Source organism: Pelobates fuscus, chromosome 2 (assembly GCF_036172605.1).
Source record: "Pelobates fuscus isolate aPelFus1 chromosome 2, aPelFus1.pri, whole genome shotgun sequence".
NCBI classification, from domain to species: domain Eukaryota; kingdom Metazoa; phylum Chordata; class Amphibia; order Anura; family Pelobatidae; genus Pelobates; species Pelobates fuscus.
The window spans coordinates 40909801-40926503 of record NC_086318.1 but is presented as its reverse complement, the minus strand read 5'-3'; the positions used below and the strand labels follow the sequence as shown (position 1 = coordinate 40926503).

Genomic DNA, 16703 nt, shown 5'->3' with positions numbered 1-16703 from the left:
AAAGCAATCAATTCAAAATAATTTAAAATATATATTTTTTAAAATTTTGTACAAATCCCCATGCATTACGTCATTAACCTTACGCTCTGACCTCACGAGAAAGTGATCATCAGAATCATAACTGTTCAAAGCAGTCTCCTGGGTGACGTTAGATTAAAAAAAGAAGCCAACAAAATTTCACAGGAAGAAATACGACTCCTTCTCAGCCTACAAGACTTGTCAGCAGGGCCGTCTTTAATATCGATTGGACCCTGGGCAAAGCATTTGCTTGGGCCCCCTGGACCCTGTACCCCTCCCCAGGCGTGCAAACACGTTATCACCCTTAACGCAGTGGCTACCTAAAGTAGAGAGGTGCAAGAATATTTTTTTGGGCCTCCCTATTGCAAGGATGTCGTGCGACTCCAGCAATGCCTTGACAGCTGGGGCTCTACCATTTACCCATGTTTGCATGTTTTTATTTAGCCCTAAGCAGTTTTTGTGTGGAATATGTTTGTATGTGGTGTTGGCGTTTGAATGTAAGCATGCATTTATGTGTAGTGTTGGTTTTTAAATGCAGGGGTGTGTATACATATAATGTTGGTGTTTAACACAGACGTGTATTTGTATGTTGTGCTGAAGCTTGAATGCAGGGGTGTATTTGTGTGTAGTGACTGGGCCCGGGGCAGCTGCCCCGCGGTATAGACGGCCCTGCTTGTCAGACTTGTATATCTCTAGCCCTACACTAGTGGATGGGCTTAAAAGCTACTCATCACTTGTAGACAGGCCTAGAGGTTACTCCTTATTCAGGAGGGTGCATGGTGCACTCGCCAGGGCTGACATTTCACTCACTAATGGGCAAAGGGAAACTGAATGAAATACATTCACCTGTTTTTAGTTTTGTTTTTATAGGTGAATATACAGATTATAGGAGTTTAGTAAATTTAAGTACATCAATCTAACAACCTACGGGGTCTCCCTTGTGTTCCACTAATACTGTCCATGAGGTCTGGGAGATGAAACTCAGCTTTGTATAGGGACTGTGCAGGGATGTATGGGACAAACTCAGCAATGCTATAGAAAGACAAGTAAGCATGCTGACTGGGAGGGTCACTCTGTGGAATAGGCACTGCTCACTGCAGGAACTTTCAATGGGAGTTTTTTTTTTTTTACAGGTCAATTTTTTTTACAATGATTTAACTATTGAGAGTGTATCCTTATAGAAATTTCAAAACATCTAAATCTTCATTGTCCTATCGCTGGTTCACTTACATACACACACATTCATGGTGGAATCTCGACAGTCGGTTGCTATGTTGTATCCGACCCATCCCGGCTCGGAATTACTCTTGTTCACCACTCCTACCCAAATCTGTCCATTGAACACAGAAACGTTTGCTTCAGACACTTTCCTGATGCCTTTCCAATTTTGCATCCATTCTACCATCGTCCATTACGGATGTTGTATCCTCCATCATCGCGCCTTCCTTTCTTGATGTAATTGCTTTCTCACAGTGTTAATGCTACCAACTCTACATATGGGCTATGGTGATTGGAATGTGCAGCTCCCGGTATTGAACTAATCTACCGTATTAGTCACTTATCCCTTGCACTACTTCGCCCATATTATTAGCCAGTTTGGCTTGCCCGCATTGTGAGCGTGGGTTTTTGGGAGTAGTTGTGCGATATTGACAGAGCTTCCTGGCACAAAGTATTATTTGTTTTGTGTACAGCAGTATCAGCCTGAGCGAATGTGCAGCCTTACGATCGTCTATTTATCATGTATTCTATCATGACGAGTAAGCCCCGCTAGCTCTGACTCACTAGTAGCATTATACACTCATACTCCATTATGAGATAATCTTTCTTGAGGTAGATCGGTCTAAATCTGATGTTTCAATCAGATTTCAATCAGATTATTGTATTCCCCCTTTAGTATCTTGGAACACCGTTGCCAATTACCATTTGTCTTCTCATGTAGCAAACTATTAGCTATATGTCATAGATATAGACTTGCTTTTGATACACTGTTGCATCAGTATTCATTGTGCAATTATTTACCTTTTTAGGTGTCTTGAAATATTGTATTGTGTGCTGCCACTTAGGTACCTTTTTTGGCAGCATTTCTTTATCTATCCGTTTGTTTATTATATATTTCTCACTTATGTGTGTCTTACCTGTCTTCCCCTTACCTTTATATATGGTTTAAGTTTTTCTATCATAACGTATATTAACATATACTTTCAAGGACAGATTCTCCTCTTTTTTGTTTCCTATTAATCTCATTAGGGTTACCCCCTTTTCTGTCCTGTTGGACTGCTTTTGGCCAACCATTCTCTATCTATCTAATTGCTTTCAATGTTCTATTCTCGACACGAGGCAAGGTCTCTATTTTACAAATATTAAAGACATTTCTGGGCAAACTTGCAGGTCGGGACAAAAATACAAGAGAAGCCACTGACACTACAACTGAAGCACGCAGGCCAGGATCAAGAATCGGCAATATCATTCTTCACGTTTAATAAGATTCCAAAATAGAAATTCGATATAATTTCACAAATCATACTTTCCTTCTCTGGGTAACATATAACTTTATAATAAAAAAATAAAAAATAAAAAAATGATCGGAGGATCAAAAAAAAAAAAACAAAAACCCAAAATAAAACAAACATTAAATCCCAAGTCTGGTTGGGTTAGTACAAACTAGTCACAAACCATAATAGCAAAGTCAATTTCGGTTAAAATAACTCAAGTCAATATAGCTTAACTGTTAAATCATACAAAATAAAAAACTTAAATACATTTTACAGCCAGTGTTAATCACTTCAGAAATATTGCATTAGGCAGCCTGAGGAATCATATTAAACCAATTAAAAAACAAAACAAAAAAATGCTTTTTCATTGCAATTAGGAGTTAAGGCATATATATACAATCACCACACAAACCTTTATACACACTGTATGTGTGTATATTATAGACACACACTGCTCAATATTTCAAGCTCTATATTAGTGGCCTGGCCGAAATGTTATTTGGCACAGGGCAGATCCTCCGGCAGTTTGACAGCTGTGAATAGGCAAGGAATCAGCAATGTGCAGTATCTAACAGTCCCTAGTGTGTACTGGACCTTCTATGCCACATATATCGCAGCAAAGGCCATGTAAGTCAGAACCAAATGAAAGAGAATTAGCATTTTTTTGTTTTTTTTAACTGTCACAGTGAAGGTCTGGTGGCCGGGAGAAGAGCAGGAATGTTTAGAAGCATTCCCTGAATGCATGCAGATGTCGGATGACAGTGTGTGACTTCGTATAGGCTGCTGCTGCTGCTTTCAAACAGCACTGAGTAACCTCGTAGGCAGTGGCTGGACCATGAATTTCCATTTGCTCTTGGTTTGTGGGCAAGTGGAAATTTTGAGCCCCGTCCATTTTCCAAGAGTTACTTAATCAGTTAATGGAGAAGAAGCAGAAATTCACTCGTAATTCCTAAAAACAAATAATGCTGCTGTTTCTGTTTCAAAGGACAACAACAAATTTGCCTATTCAGGGGACTACGGAGATTTGAAAAGGAAATTACAAATCTGTAGCCAACTTGTAAAAATATCCAAGTTGGTGATTTTTCCATTTTGAACTAAAATTGTCAGTTCCCTTGTCAATTATGTGTATTTCCCGCTTTATTTAACCCCCTCCCCACCCAAAAAAGTAATGTTTGTTAACATTATATGTATTTATATATATATTTTTTACCTTTTGAGCTTTATGGATCTACCAATGAATGGAAATTCACTTTCGATGTACCGAATGCAAGGTAATAGCATTTCATGTGGAATTGCGCACACAAAAAACACACCTTGTTTTTGTGCATGAGACAGTGTTATGGTGACATGAAATAAACCTAAATTAAGTAAATAGTAAAGTTGTAATAGTGGTTCGTAACCCATGAGTCTAGACCCCAGCTGTTTATTTTATATAGCTATGTAGAATTTATTCTCTGGGGTTAGGATAACTATAAACACTGGTATACTCAACCAATTGCACTTTAACCAATGTGGACTACATTTCCCACAATGCCACGGATAACCTTTTAAATTCAGGGATAAGCAACCTTTTGGGACTCTTGAAGAATGCTGCAGTCAATGCTTGTTGATAACAGCATACTTCAGGGCAAAGAATGTTGGAACCATTTCTGTAGCAGTTTAAATACCTGAATGTTTTACGTTGGTTGTCAAATCCCCACACAACTCACTATTTAGTAAATATATGGGACAGTGGGTTACTGGCCATGTCACAGTTCCTGATTGGAAATGGTCACAGCTGGTTCATTTTGGGGTCTAGGAATCGGATCAGAAGCAAAGGAGAAACTGTGTGTTTATTGAATAGCAAACTAAATTGCTCAACCAGGTGACCGGCTCAGCCAAAAAATACTGTTTCAACCAGATATGAGTTTGTATAATACTGTGATGCATTAAATTCCGCTTTGTCAGATCAACTCAGACCAGAATAACCATAGTCATCTGACACAGCAAGGTAAGTGTCAAATTAATTGTAAAGAATAGTAACCCAGACTATAGCTGTATGGCGCCACGTAACTGGTGGTATTATAACCACTGCAGGTTATGGAGCTTAAAGTGTCCATTGAGCTGAAAAGCTTGCTAGAATGGGTCAAACAAATATGCATTGGGGAGTATTCATATATAGGACTGAATGGAATCCAGAATTTTTTTACACGGACACCATGGACTCTTCCACTGAGCTCTCTAAAGGTCAGCGGTCACAGAAATCTCTGCCGTAAGAAACCTTGTCATGTCTACAGAGAACCAACCCAATGACCATGTCAGAAAGCATTTACTAAACCATGAGATGAGTGGAGAACTGTGACATTCTGAAGAATAAAAGGCATTTAAAGGGACACTCCAGGCTCATTGGAGTGGTCTGGGTGCCAACTCCCACTACTCTTTAACCCTGCAACTGTAATTATTGCAGTTTTTTATAAACTGCAATAATTACATTGCAGGGTTAACTCCACCTCTAGTGGCTGTCTACTAGACAGCCACTAGAGGGCACTTCTGCGTTTATAGCAAAGATTTTCTTTGCTAGAGCGTCGCTGGACATCCTCACGCTGTGTGAGGACCTCCAGCGCCGCTCAATTCCCCATAGGAAAGCATTGAAAATCTTTTTCAATGCTTTCCTATGGGGAGACCTAATGCGCGTGCGCGGCATTGCCGAGCATGCGCATTAGGTTTCCTCAGCCGGTGGGCGGGATCAGTCTCGCCCACCGGCTGTTGTGATTACAGGGAGGAGCGACGCCGACCCGAAACCACTGCCGAGGGACATCGGCGGGGTCTCAGGTAAGTGACCTGAAGGGGTTTTCACCCCTTCAGCTACCTGGGATTGGAGGTGGGAGGGAGAGGAGACTTGCAGTGCCAGGAAAACTGATTGTTTTTCTGGCACTGGAGTTACCCTTTAAGGAAACATTTGATATAGAGTATCACTGACCAGCATGCTAAGTATTACCTTGAAATTCAGGTTTGTTTGTGACTCTCAAGGACTGTAGGTATAATGTCCCTGCTTTAAATATTGCACTGGGAATCTCATCATTAAAGCTAATTTTCCAACAGATCTAAATATTCCTGTATCTACTGATCAGGACTGGCCATTCTGAATTATGGTCCTTAAAAAATCCTTTTATATCTCTGACTTGTTTGGGGCACTGAACCTCCCATCCATCCTATTTACAAGAAATACAGTAGAAATGCAGTATATACTTTTCTGGAACTATTGTTCACATCTTCCATTGAAACCAGACCGTAGCTTGTGAACAGTTTTTATAAAATATCTTAAATATGATCTATATCAGTATATTGCACTCCATAATCATGAATAACCCTCGACATGTAGGATATATGTGTGCTTCTTCTAAGCCATTCCTATGATCAAAATTAATAGTGATTATAAATCTCACTAAACTCAAAATGTAACTACGTGTGTTTAACTGACTAATTAAACATATACACTTTCATTTACAGCATTTCGCAGAAGAACACTCAAATGTATTCTATAGCTATCTGTCATTTTAATATTATACAAAACCTTACATAAACAATGCACTTAAAATCAGGTCATAAATTATTTTCCCATAGGGAAGCAATCTTGTTAATCTGAGCTCCTCCAGAGACAAGGCACTCTCTAGTTGAGATTTTCGCATATCCATATGTCCGTCTATTTATAAATATATATCATTGTCTGTCTATATAGAGAGAGAAAGAAGAAAAGTTTCATAGCATTTAAAGAATTTGTGCAAAAAAAAAAAAAAAAATTCTGACTAAAACTAAAAAAGTAAAAAAAGGCCCTGGAAATAAAGGTCCTACTGGTGAACCAAAACACTGAATATTCCAAGTTCTAAGGCAGGATCGTTACTCGAGTGATCACCTAGATAAAGTTCCTCCAGAATGACTGAAATGTTGCCTGTCTTCATAAAGTGACTGCAACTGGACCAAAATGTTTGCGAAAGAAGATCAACATTTCAATAGGACCAAAACATTGATGAAGGAACCAACTTGTGGCCTTTCGGCTACATGACCTCTAGACTGCCTATTGGCTCTGCAGTCAACTGAAAGTTAAGCAGGTTGATAAAGATCCTTGGAATTGGAGAGCAACATGGATGAAAAAGTTATTTCAATGGGACCAATAATATCAGTAAAAGATCCATATTTTGATTCCCTAGCAGAATTTTCATTAATATGATGGTCTGGATAAAGGTCATCTAATACAACCAACATTTTACCCATTCTGATAAAGTTCCTGCAATGAGATATAAAACATAAAATGAAAAAAAGATCCATATTCCGGTTCTAATGCAATCTGATACTTTTGATAAAAGTCTCTCAAAAGGACTGAAACATCAAATTTCCTTTTTCCTCTTTTCCATGGAATCGCGTTTTCTTTTTTTTTTTGCACAGTTCCAGTGAAAGCTCTGGATCTTTTCATCTATGTCTACGGCTGCTTATGATAATGCCCAGGTTATATTGCAAACCAAAACCACACTTTCTCTTTGCGTGTGTAAATCTAGACGTGTTATTGTCTATTCACATCTGCACTCAATCTACATAAACTTAATAAACCCTGTTAATGTCAGCTTCTATGCTCTGCCAAGATAAGGAAAAGATATAATAAAGGTTTAAAACGCCCCTTAAAATAAAAACTGTAAAAAAAGAAAGCACTTGCTCAGTAAAAGGCACTGTGACAATGGCTGTTAATTACTGGATTTGCATAGGTAGTCTGCAATGAACAATACAATCAGGAGAAGCTGCATCCAGAAACAAGACAGTCAGTCGTGAAACGGTTCCAGAATGTCAGTACTTAAGAAACTTAAAACGTTGGTTCACATTCCACCAAACTACCCTTAAATGTTCAATCTATCGGTGGAGTGTTCTTCAGCTAGAAGAGCTGGAGGTCAAACCGCACCCATACTTCTCCTGTTGGCACTTCGTGTAGCAGTAAACGTTTGGTAGAGGGGCCTTTGCTGTCTTGTTCGTTCCTGATTTTGGCTACAGGGACCTCAGTGCGCCCCAAAAAGTCTGGAAGATAAACAAGGAAATAAAAAGTACCGGTTAAAGAGTAGCCTAATACAATCACCAAGTATTCAAAATGCAAGAGGTACAGAAAGTGCATTGTAAGGACTACTGGCTACATCATCCGTTCACGGACCGTGTAGTAGCTCTCTGATACCAACACTGCTATGTCCTACAATTCCCATGAACCTCAGTTCATAGCAGTCAGAGAGTAAACATTTATTTTCTTTAAACAGGTGTGTGGTGGGTTCATCTGGTTAACTGATAATGTTCACAGGCGTTATGATTTACTCAGCTGTTACAGCAATTGTTAATCACTGATCGCTGATGTCACAAGCATTGACAATAAGTTCAATATCCAAGCAGGGAAACATGCTGTCAATGAATTAGGTCCGTTCTGCATTGCAGCATACTAAGCATTCCATTATGACTTTATGTTTTTTGTGTGTGTGTCATGAAATGATGCATTGTGCTTCTGCAGGTTTCCCTCTGAAAATGAGAAGAAATGGGCCGACAATGTATATGTATGCTGTGGCATTTAGATGATTTGGTATTAAGCTGGGTGCCTTACATGTGTCAATAAAACATTCCCCACACCATTACACACTACCAGCAACTAACATTTGTCCAAACTTCAGCCCTCCAGTTTTGGATATCAGGTGCCCATTGTCGTCTTATTAAACACATTTAAACAACTACACCCCAACCACTTCCAAATTTGGTATTGTGTTTATGGATAGGCCCAGTGGTGTATCCTGGTTTTGTGCTGCCCTAGGCAGGACAAAACTCAGGCGTCCCCTCCCCCGCGCGCCACCCCCACCCAACCTTTACCGCGCCCCGCATTCTAAATACACACACACACATTCACTGACAGATACGCATACACTAGCTAACAGAAACACACACACACTAACAGACACACTCACACTCAGTAACAGACAAACACACTCACTAACAGACATACACACTCACTAACAGACACACACTCACTAGCAGACACAAACGGACAGACACACACACACACACACACTCACAGGCAAACACACACACACACACTCACTAACAGACATACACACTCACAGGCAAACACACACTCACACTCACTAACAGACACACTAACAGACACACTCACTCACTCACTAACAGACACACACTCACTCACTAATAGACACACACACACACACATCTTTCTCCCTGGTGGTCCAGTGGCTGCTGGGCGGTCGGGCGGCGCTGGTGGGCGGCTGGCGAGGGAGCACTTCCTCTGAGCTGTCTGCTCAGCTCCCTCGCGCGCCGCACAGTGAGGCTGGGAGGCGGAGCCGGAATATGACGTCATATTCCGGCTCCAAGCCTCACTCTGCGGCGCGCGAGGGAGCTGAGCAGACAGCTCAGAGAAAGTGCTCCCTCGCCAGCCGCCCACCAGCGCCGCCCGACCGCCCAGCATGTCTGTTAGCCGCAAGGCTAACAAGACATTTGCCTTGGGCATTTGGGGGCGGCTTTTTTGCCGCCCCCTGGAAAATGCCGCCCAAGGCAAATGCCTTGTTTGCCTCGCGGCTAATACGCCCCTGGATAGGCCCATCTGCACATCACTGCTGTAAAGTATGCATGACTGAACATTGGTGATGTTAGAGCCAGTTTGCCCGCTCATATTACTAAGGTGTTTTTACCTTGTTGACTGCAACATTCAAGGTAAATTCTAGCACTGAACTATGAGGACCTCAGATGGTTAGTAGTTTTAATGTAACTTTGATCTCTATTTTAATGTTTATTTGAACAACCAGTAATTCACTAGTAATTTAATAGGATTCACTGTTTGGCTATTTGTATTAATTACCAGGCATCTCTAATTAGGAGCATGCGCAAGCTAGGCAACATTTATTAAGTACATCATTGGATTGTATTAGTGATTAAATCTTTTATAGTTGGCATTTAGCAATGTTGCTATTTCCACTCAGCATTTTAATGCTAAATGTCGACCCAGGAGAAAAGACTTACCATCTGGTGAGAACTGGTCTCTGTCGAATACTGTGATGCACAGCACATCTTGGTGAATGTCCTTGAGAAAAAATTGGCAATTGAAATTCCATTTAGGGCTCAGGGTATCTGTTAATGTTCGCGTAGAGTAGCTCTGAGACCCCATGCTCACTTCACAGTAAGGATTACTCTTCCCTATAGAAGAAAAGGGCACCAAAATTAAATACAAAGCAAAGCTTCCATCTGAAAAACAACACGAAACTGGTACCCTTTGCTTTCTAATGAATTAAAGGGACATTTTAAGCCCCATAACCAATACAACCTACTTAGGTTAGTCTTCAAACTAAAAGAAATTGGTCTAGATGAATATTCTTGTTCTTGGGTAGAACATTGGCTTAAGGATAGAGTACAGCGAGTTGTCATAAATGGTAAATTTTCAAGCTGGACAAAAGTGGTAAGTGGTGTCCCTCAGGGTTCTGTTTTGGGACTGCTTCTATTTAACATATTTATAAATGATCTTGAAATGTGCATTGAAAGCCATGTATCAGTGTTTGCAGATGACACAAAACTTTGTAAAGTAATAAAATGTGAGCAGGATATTGCCTTGCTGCAGAGGGATTTGGATAGATTGGGGGACTGGGCACTAAAATGGCAGATGAAATTTAACGTAGAAAAATGCAAAGTTATGCACTTTGGGGTTAAGAATGCACAAACAATTTACACCCTAAATGGTAGTGAACTAGGGATAACCACACACGAGAAGGATTTGGGAATTGTTATAGACAACAAATTAGGTAGCAATATGCAATGTCAATCTGCCGTTGCTAAGGCCAGTAAGGTTTTGTCATGTATAAATAGGGGCATAAATTCTCGAGATGAAAATATAATTTTGCCTCTTTATAAATCGCTGGTAAGACCACACCTTGAATATGCTGTGCAATTTTGGGCACCTTTTCTAAAGAAGGATATCATGGCACTAGAAAAAGTGCAGAGACGAGCTACAAAATTGATAAAAGGAATGGAGCATTTTAGTTATGAAGAAAGGTTAAAAAATTTAAATCTCTTCAGTTTGGAAAAACTGTGCCTTAGAGGGGATATGATAACAGTATACAAATATATTCGGGGCCAGTACAAACCATTATCTGGAAATCTATTCATAAACAGGGCTATACATAGGACACGAGGTCACACATTTAGGCTTGAAGAAAGGAGATTTCATCTAAGGCAAAGAAAAGGTTTTTTTACAGTAAGAGTTAAAAGGATATGGAATTCATTGCCGGAAGAGGTGGTTTTGTCAGAGTCTATACAGATGTTTAAATTGCAATTGGATAAATACTTGCAAAAACATAACATACAGGGATACAATTTCTAATTAGTGGGCTAATAGCTGCTTGATCCAAGGAGACATCTGACTGCTATTTTGGGGTCAAGAAGGAATTTTTTCCTAGTTTGTTGCAAAATTGGAAGCGCTTCAGACTGGGTTTTTTCTGAAAAATAAAGTGATTTGCGCACACAGAAAAGACAAGTGTGAGTTTTACCTCTTACACAGGGTATTCTTGTGTGTTCACACTACATACAGTATGCATCACCTATATACAGGTAAATAAAATACACATAGTGTAAACTGTAAAAAACAAATAATGTTTTAAAAATGATGTATATCATCAAACTCACACTTTTCAGAGCCCATTTAAAGTTGGCTCTAGACTTATAGCGCTTTTCATCTCACTCTTGAGATATCCAGTATTGGAAAGGTGTGTATATCCACAGGAACTTGGAACTGGTAGCTTGCAGTGATGCTCCAAAAAGTCCAAGGCAGGTGTGTAGTTAAAAGTGTTTTATTCCAAAAGTTATTTTAAAATACAAAATAAATATATATACACAGTAAAATATATATATATTAGCAGCACAACGCGTTTCAACCTTTCAATAGGTCTTTCTCAAGTGCATCTGATTTTCCAATGGGCTCTAAAGCCCTAATATATGCCAAACAATCAGTTAATTACCTTAATGATATTCCACATCTGTGGGTTAGTTCCCACCCATGTCCAAACATGGTCACAGCCGGAAGTGTTATGCCACACTCAATATGGCTACATTTCCGTCTGTGCACTTCTGTCCCCAGCCCCCCCCAACATGTCCGATATTGCATTTATCTTTATCAGTCCGTGTTCCTTCAGTTTGCGGTTTATTCTTTCGGTCTCCATTTCGCCGCGTCACTTCCGTTGGTGACGTCGTGATGCAGTCCGATACGTCACTTCCGGTTGTAGTTTTTCCGGTCTCTCGTGATCTTCCAGACGGTTTTAGCGCACAATTGTCCATCATTAAGAAGGGCAAAAATGCCAATAGTTCATATTGCACATAGATAGGAAAACGTTTAAAAGGAAGGGAAAAAGACATATTAATGTTGGAAAAAAGGGAAGGTATTCATGTCTGGACATTAGTGGAGCATTTTAAAAAATATAGATAATACACAATAGGATGAGAAAACATATCCCAGAATAATTCTTAATGTTAGGAAATGCCACCATTACATGGACACTACCCCCTCCATCCAAAAGTGCAATTTTGAAGACAAAAGATATGTAGGAAATGTATATAAAATATATGTGTACATATATTCCCTATTATAAAATACTATTAATCTCAAAGTCAATGTTGAGACCCAAGGGAGATAAGGTGCGTATTTCAAAGATCCACTTTACTTCTTGGGTGCTTAATTTTTTAGGGAGATCCCCTCCTCTCCAGTGGGAATTAATTTTGTCTATAGCAAAAAAGGTTAAAAAACTAGGGTCTGAGCTGTGTTTTTCTAAAAAGTGCTTAGATACACTGTGGTTTATAAAACCTTTTTTGATATTCCTAACATGTTCACTTATCCGTACTTTTAGTGGCCTCGACGTTTTACCCACATATTGAAGGCCACATGTGCAGTTTAGTAGGTATATCACATTTTTTGAGTGACATGTGATCATAGGTTTAATTTTAAATTCTTTTTTAGTGTTAAAGGATTTAAAAGCTGTTACGTGTTTTTCTTTTTTGTCTGTGCTCTTACACGCATTGCACATCCCACAGTGATAGAAACCTTGTTGTGCTTTTGACCAATTATTTAAAAAATTATCATTTTGAGGTGTAGGTTCTAAAAAGCTTCTGGTTAAAATTTGCTTAAAATTCCTCGCTCCTCTAAAAATAAATCTTGGTTTTGGACCTAAAAACTCATGTATCTCCTCATCCTGGCATAGGATGTTCCAATTTTTGTTAATAATCTTTTTGATCATCCCAACATTGCTGGAGTAGTCAAAAATAAAAGGGATCTGTTCTTTCCTATCAGTTGGCACATCACTTTTTCTCTTATACTTCAGAAGGGGGGACCTATTTAGTGCGGATATTTCCTGGATCTGAGTATCAAGGGCAGTCTTGTCATATCCCTTTTGTATAAACTGTTTCTTTAACAGGCAGGCCTGGTTTACAAAATCCTGTTGCTTTGTGCAATTTCTGCGTAGCCTGAGGAATTGTCCCCTAGGGATATTTGACAGCCAGGGCTTGTGGTGGCAGCTGTCAACCTCAATATAACTGTTAATATCGACTTGTTTAAAAAAAGTGCGAGTGGCTAAAACACCGTCACAAACATAAATATTGAGATCTAAAAAGTCAATGCTTGTGTCACTCACACTTTTCGTTAAACGAATCCCCCAATCATTTTGATTGAGAGAATTAAAAAAAGTGCTAAAAAGGTCACCAGACCCCTTCCAAATAATAAAAATATCGTCAATATATCTTTTATATAGGACCAGGTTCGCACCAAAGCCATGCTCTTGGTAAATAAAAGTATGTTCCCAAAAAGCCATAAAAAGGTTGGCATAGCTCGGTGCGAACCTGGTCCCCATGGCTGTGCCTCTAATTTGTAAAAAGAAATCATCTTTAAACCAAAAAAAGTTGTTGTTTAAAATCATCCGTATGCCATCTAAAATCAAATTACGTTGGGTGATATTGTATTTGTTACACTCCTGTAGGTAGAAATCAGTGGCCTCACACCCCTTCTCATGTTCAATAATGGTGTAGAGACTTGTTACGTCACATGTGATGAGGAGATAATCATCTTCCCATTTAAAATCGTTGAGGGTATTAAGCAAACTCATTGAATCCTGAAGATAGGATGGGCATTTTTTCACCAAAGGCTGAAGATGGAAGTCTATGTACTGGGACAAAGGTGATAAGATGGAATTTATACCCGATATTATGGGGCGTCCTGGTGGGTTGACGGGATCTTTATGCAGTTTTGGTAATACATAGATTACCGGTATACGTGGGTGATCTAGAGATAAGAAAGATAGTTCCCCTTTATTTAAAATACCTTCTTTTTCACCTCGGTCCAGAAAGATTTGGTATTTTTTCTTTATCTCTTGTGAAGGGTCTTTTTTCAATTTTTTATATGTGTTAATGTCCTCAAGTTGCTTTTCTATTTCCTTTAAATATTTTATTGTGTCCATTATGACCACCCCACCGCCTTTATCAGCCGGTTTTATAACTATCAGTGGGTCGTCTTTTAATTCATCTAGACTTTTTTTCTCCTCAAATGTCAAATTGAAACTATGTTTGGAAAGGGGTTTTATCTTATATATGTCTTCCAGACATGCCTTTTCAAAGACTTTCATCGAATCTGATTTAAGAAATGAGGGATAAAAATTCGATTTCTTTTTCAATTCTGTGTGTACAATACCCACACTGTCCTCACTTGTTAAAAATGGTGTAATGGCCATATTAGGTTCTGATTCTTTCCTCTTAAAAAACTTTTTAAGGCATAGCTTGCGACTAAAACGATTAAGATCAACAAAAGTCTCAAATTTATTCAAAGAGCAGCTTGGCGCAAATTTAAAACCTTTAGTTAAAACCTTTGTCTGTGCATTGGTTAAAACTTTTTCGGATAAATTAAACACCTCTATATCATTACACGTTTCCTCCTTGCTCCTAACATGATTTCTCCCTCCTCTCCTTCCTCTTCTATTGCTCTGTTTCTTTTTTGAGGGGTACTTTTTGGGTGGTTTGTCCATCTTCCTCCTTTTTCTAAAAAAATGTTGTCAGACTCATCTTTATTTTCTCTTAAAAGTTCAAACCTATTTTCTAGTGGAGTTTCAAAGTACCTTGTCCTTCGGGGGGTGGTATATTTCTTAGGGCTCTTTCTCCAGTTCTCCTGATTTTTCGGTCTCTCCCCATACTGGGGCCATTTTTTGGGGGTAATAAGTTTTTGGGCCTTCACTGGTCTCTCCCTTAGTCTTTCGTTTTTCCTAACTTGCATGTTTCCCTGGTATCTATCTCTCTCCTGAGTTTGGATTGGTCTTTTATGATCTTGTCTCCGGTTTGGGAATTTAACCGGGGATCTGTTGTGTGTTGTCCTTGGGCCTCGTTTATTTTTCTCATATAGGTTCTGGTCTTTATGGTTATGAGGGTTCTTTCTTACTCGGTTGTTGGCGTAATCATCCATATCTCTTTGGAATTTGCGTTTCTTAGTTGCTACCAAAGAATTCTCAATCCTCTCAATATTTAGTCTTACTTTTTCGGCTAGGCTTTCAAAATCTTTAGTGCCCACAAAGGGTTCTAGGCGTGACTTAATTTCTTTGATTTGTTCATCTATTTCTATTAGATTTTCTTTTCTCTCATGAATAATTATATTTATCATGGTTATAGAAAAGGATTCTATTTTTAGAGGAGCGAGGAATTTTAAGCAAATTTTAACCAGAAGCTTTTTAGAACCTACACCTCAAAATGATAATTTTTTAAATAATTGGTCAAAAGCACAACAAGGTTTCTATCACTGTGGGATGTGCAATGCGTGTAAGAGCACAGACAAAAAAGAAAAACACGTAACAGCTTTTAAATCCTTTAACACTAAAAAAGAATTTAAAATTAAACCTATGATCACATGTCACTCAAAAAATGTGATATACCTACTAAACTGCACATGTGGCCTTCAATATGTGGGTAAAACGTCGAGGCCACTAAAAGTACGGATAAGTGAACATGTTAGGAATATCAAAAAAGGTTTTATAAACCACAGTGTATCTAAGCACTTTTTAGAAAAACACAGCTCAGACCCTAGTTTTTTAACCTTTTTTGCTATAGACAAAATTAATTCCCACTGGAGAGGAGGGGATCTCCCTAAAAAATTAAGCACCCAAGAAGTAAAGTGGATCTTTGAAATACGCACCTTATCTCCCTTGGGTCTCAACATTGACTTTGAGATTAATAGTATTTTATAATAGGGAATATATGTACACATATATTTTATATACATTTCCTACATATCTTTTGTCTTCAAAATTGCACTTTTGGATGGAGGGGGTAGTGTCCATGTAATGGTGGCATTTCCTAACATTAAGAATTATTCTGGGATATGTTTTCTCATCCTATTGTGTATTATCTATATTTTTTAAAATGCTCCACTAATGTCCAGACATGAATACCTTCCCTTTTTTCCAACATTAATATGTCTTTTTCCCTTCCTTTTAAACGTTTTCCTATCTATGTGCAATATGAACTATTGGCATTTTTGCCCTTCTTAATGATGGACAATTGTGCGCTAAAACCGTCTGGAAGATCACGAGAGACCGGAAAAACTACAACCGGAAGTGACGTATCGGACTGCATCACGACGTCACCAACGGAAGTGACGCGGCGAAATGGAGACCGAAAGAATAAACCGCAAACTGAAGGAACACGGACTGATAAAGATAAATGCAATATCGGACATGTTGGGGGGGGCTGGGGACAGAAGTGCACAGACGGAAATGTAGCCATATTGAGTGTGGCATAACACTTCCGGCTGTGACCATGTTTGGACATGGGTGGGAACTAACCCACAGATGTGGAATATCATTAAGGTAATTAACTGATTGTTTGGCATATATTAGGGCTTTAGAGCCCATTGGAAAATCAGATGCACTTGAGAAAGACCCATTGAAAGGTTGAAACGCGTTGTGCTGCTAATATATATATATTTTACTGTGTATATATATTTATTTTGTATTTTAAAATAACTTTTGGAATAAAACACTTTTAACTACACACCTGCCTTGGACTTTTTGGAGCATCACTGCAAGCTACCAGTTCCAAGTTCCTGTGGATATACACACCTTTCCAATACTGGATATCTCAAGAGTGAGATGAAAAGCGCTATAAGTCTAGAGCCAACTT

At 38.9% G+C, this 16703-nt stretch overlaps 1 protein-coding gene across 4 annotated transcripts in view; it reads right to left on the bottom strand.

Annotated features, from left to right (window-relative positions):
- Positions 1-5399: 5399 nt before the first annotated feature.
- ITSN2 (intersectin 2) overlaps positions 5400-16703 on the bottom strand; it is a 162555-nt gene continuing 151251 nt past the window's right edge. For all 4 annotated transcript variants that reach the window (XM_063442099.1, XM_063442100.1, XM_063442101.1 and 1 more), the window contains 2 exons: positions 9537-9710; positions 5400-7550 (listed from right to left, as the gene is read on the bottom strand). In XM_063442099.1, coding sequence (XP_063298169.1) covers positions 7411-7550; positions 9537-9710 — 314 coding nt within the window. In that variant the 3' untranslated portion in view covers positions 5400-7410. The remainder of the gene's footprint in view (positions 7551-9536; positions 9711-16703) is intronic.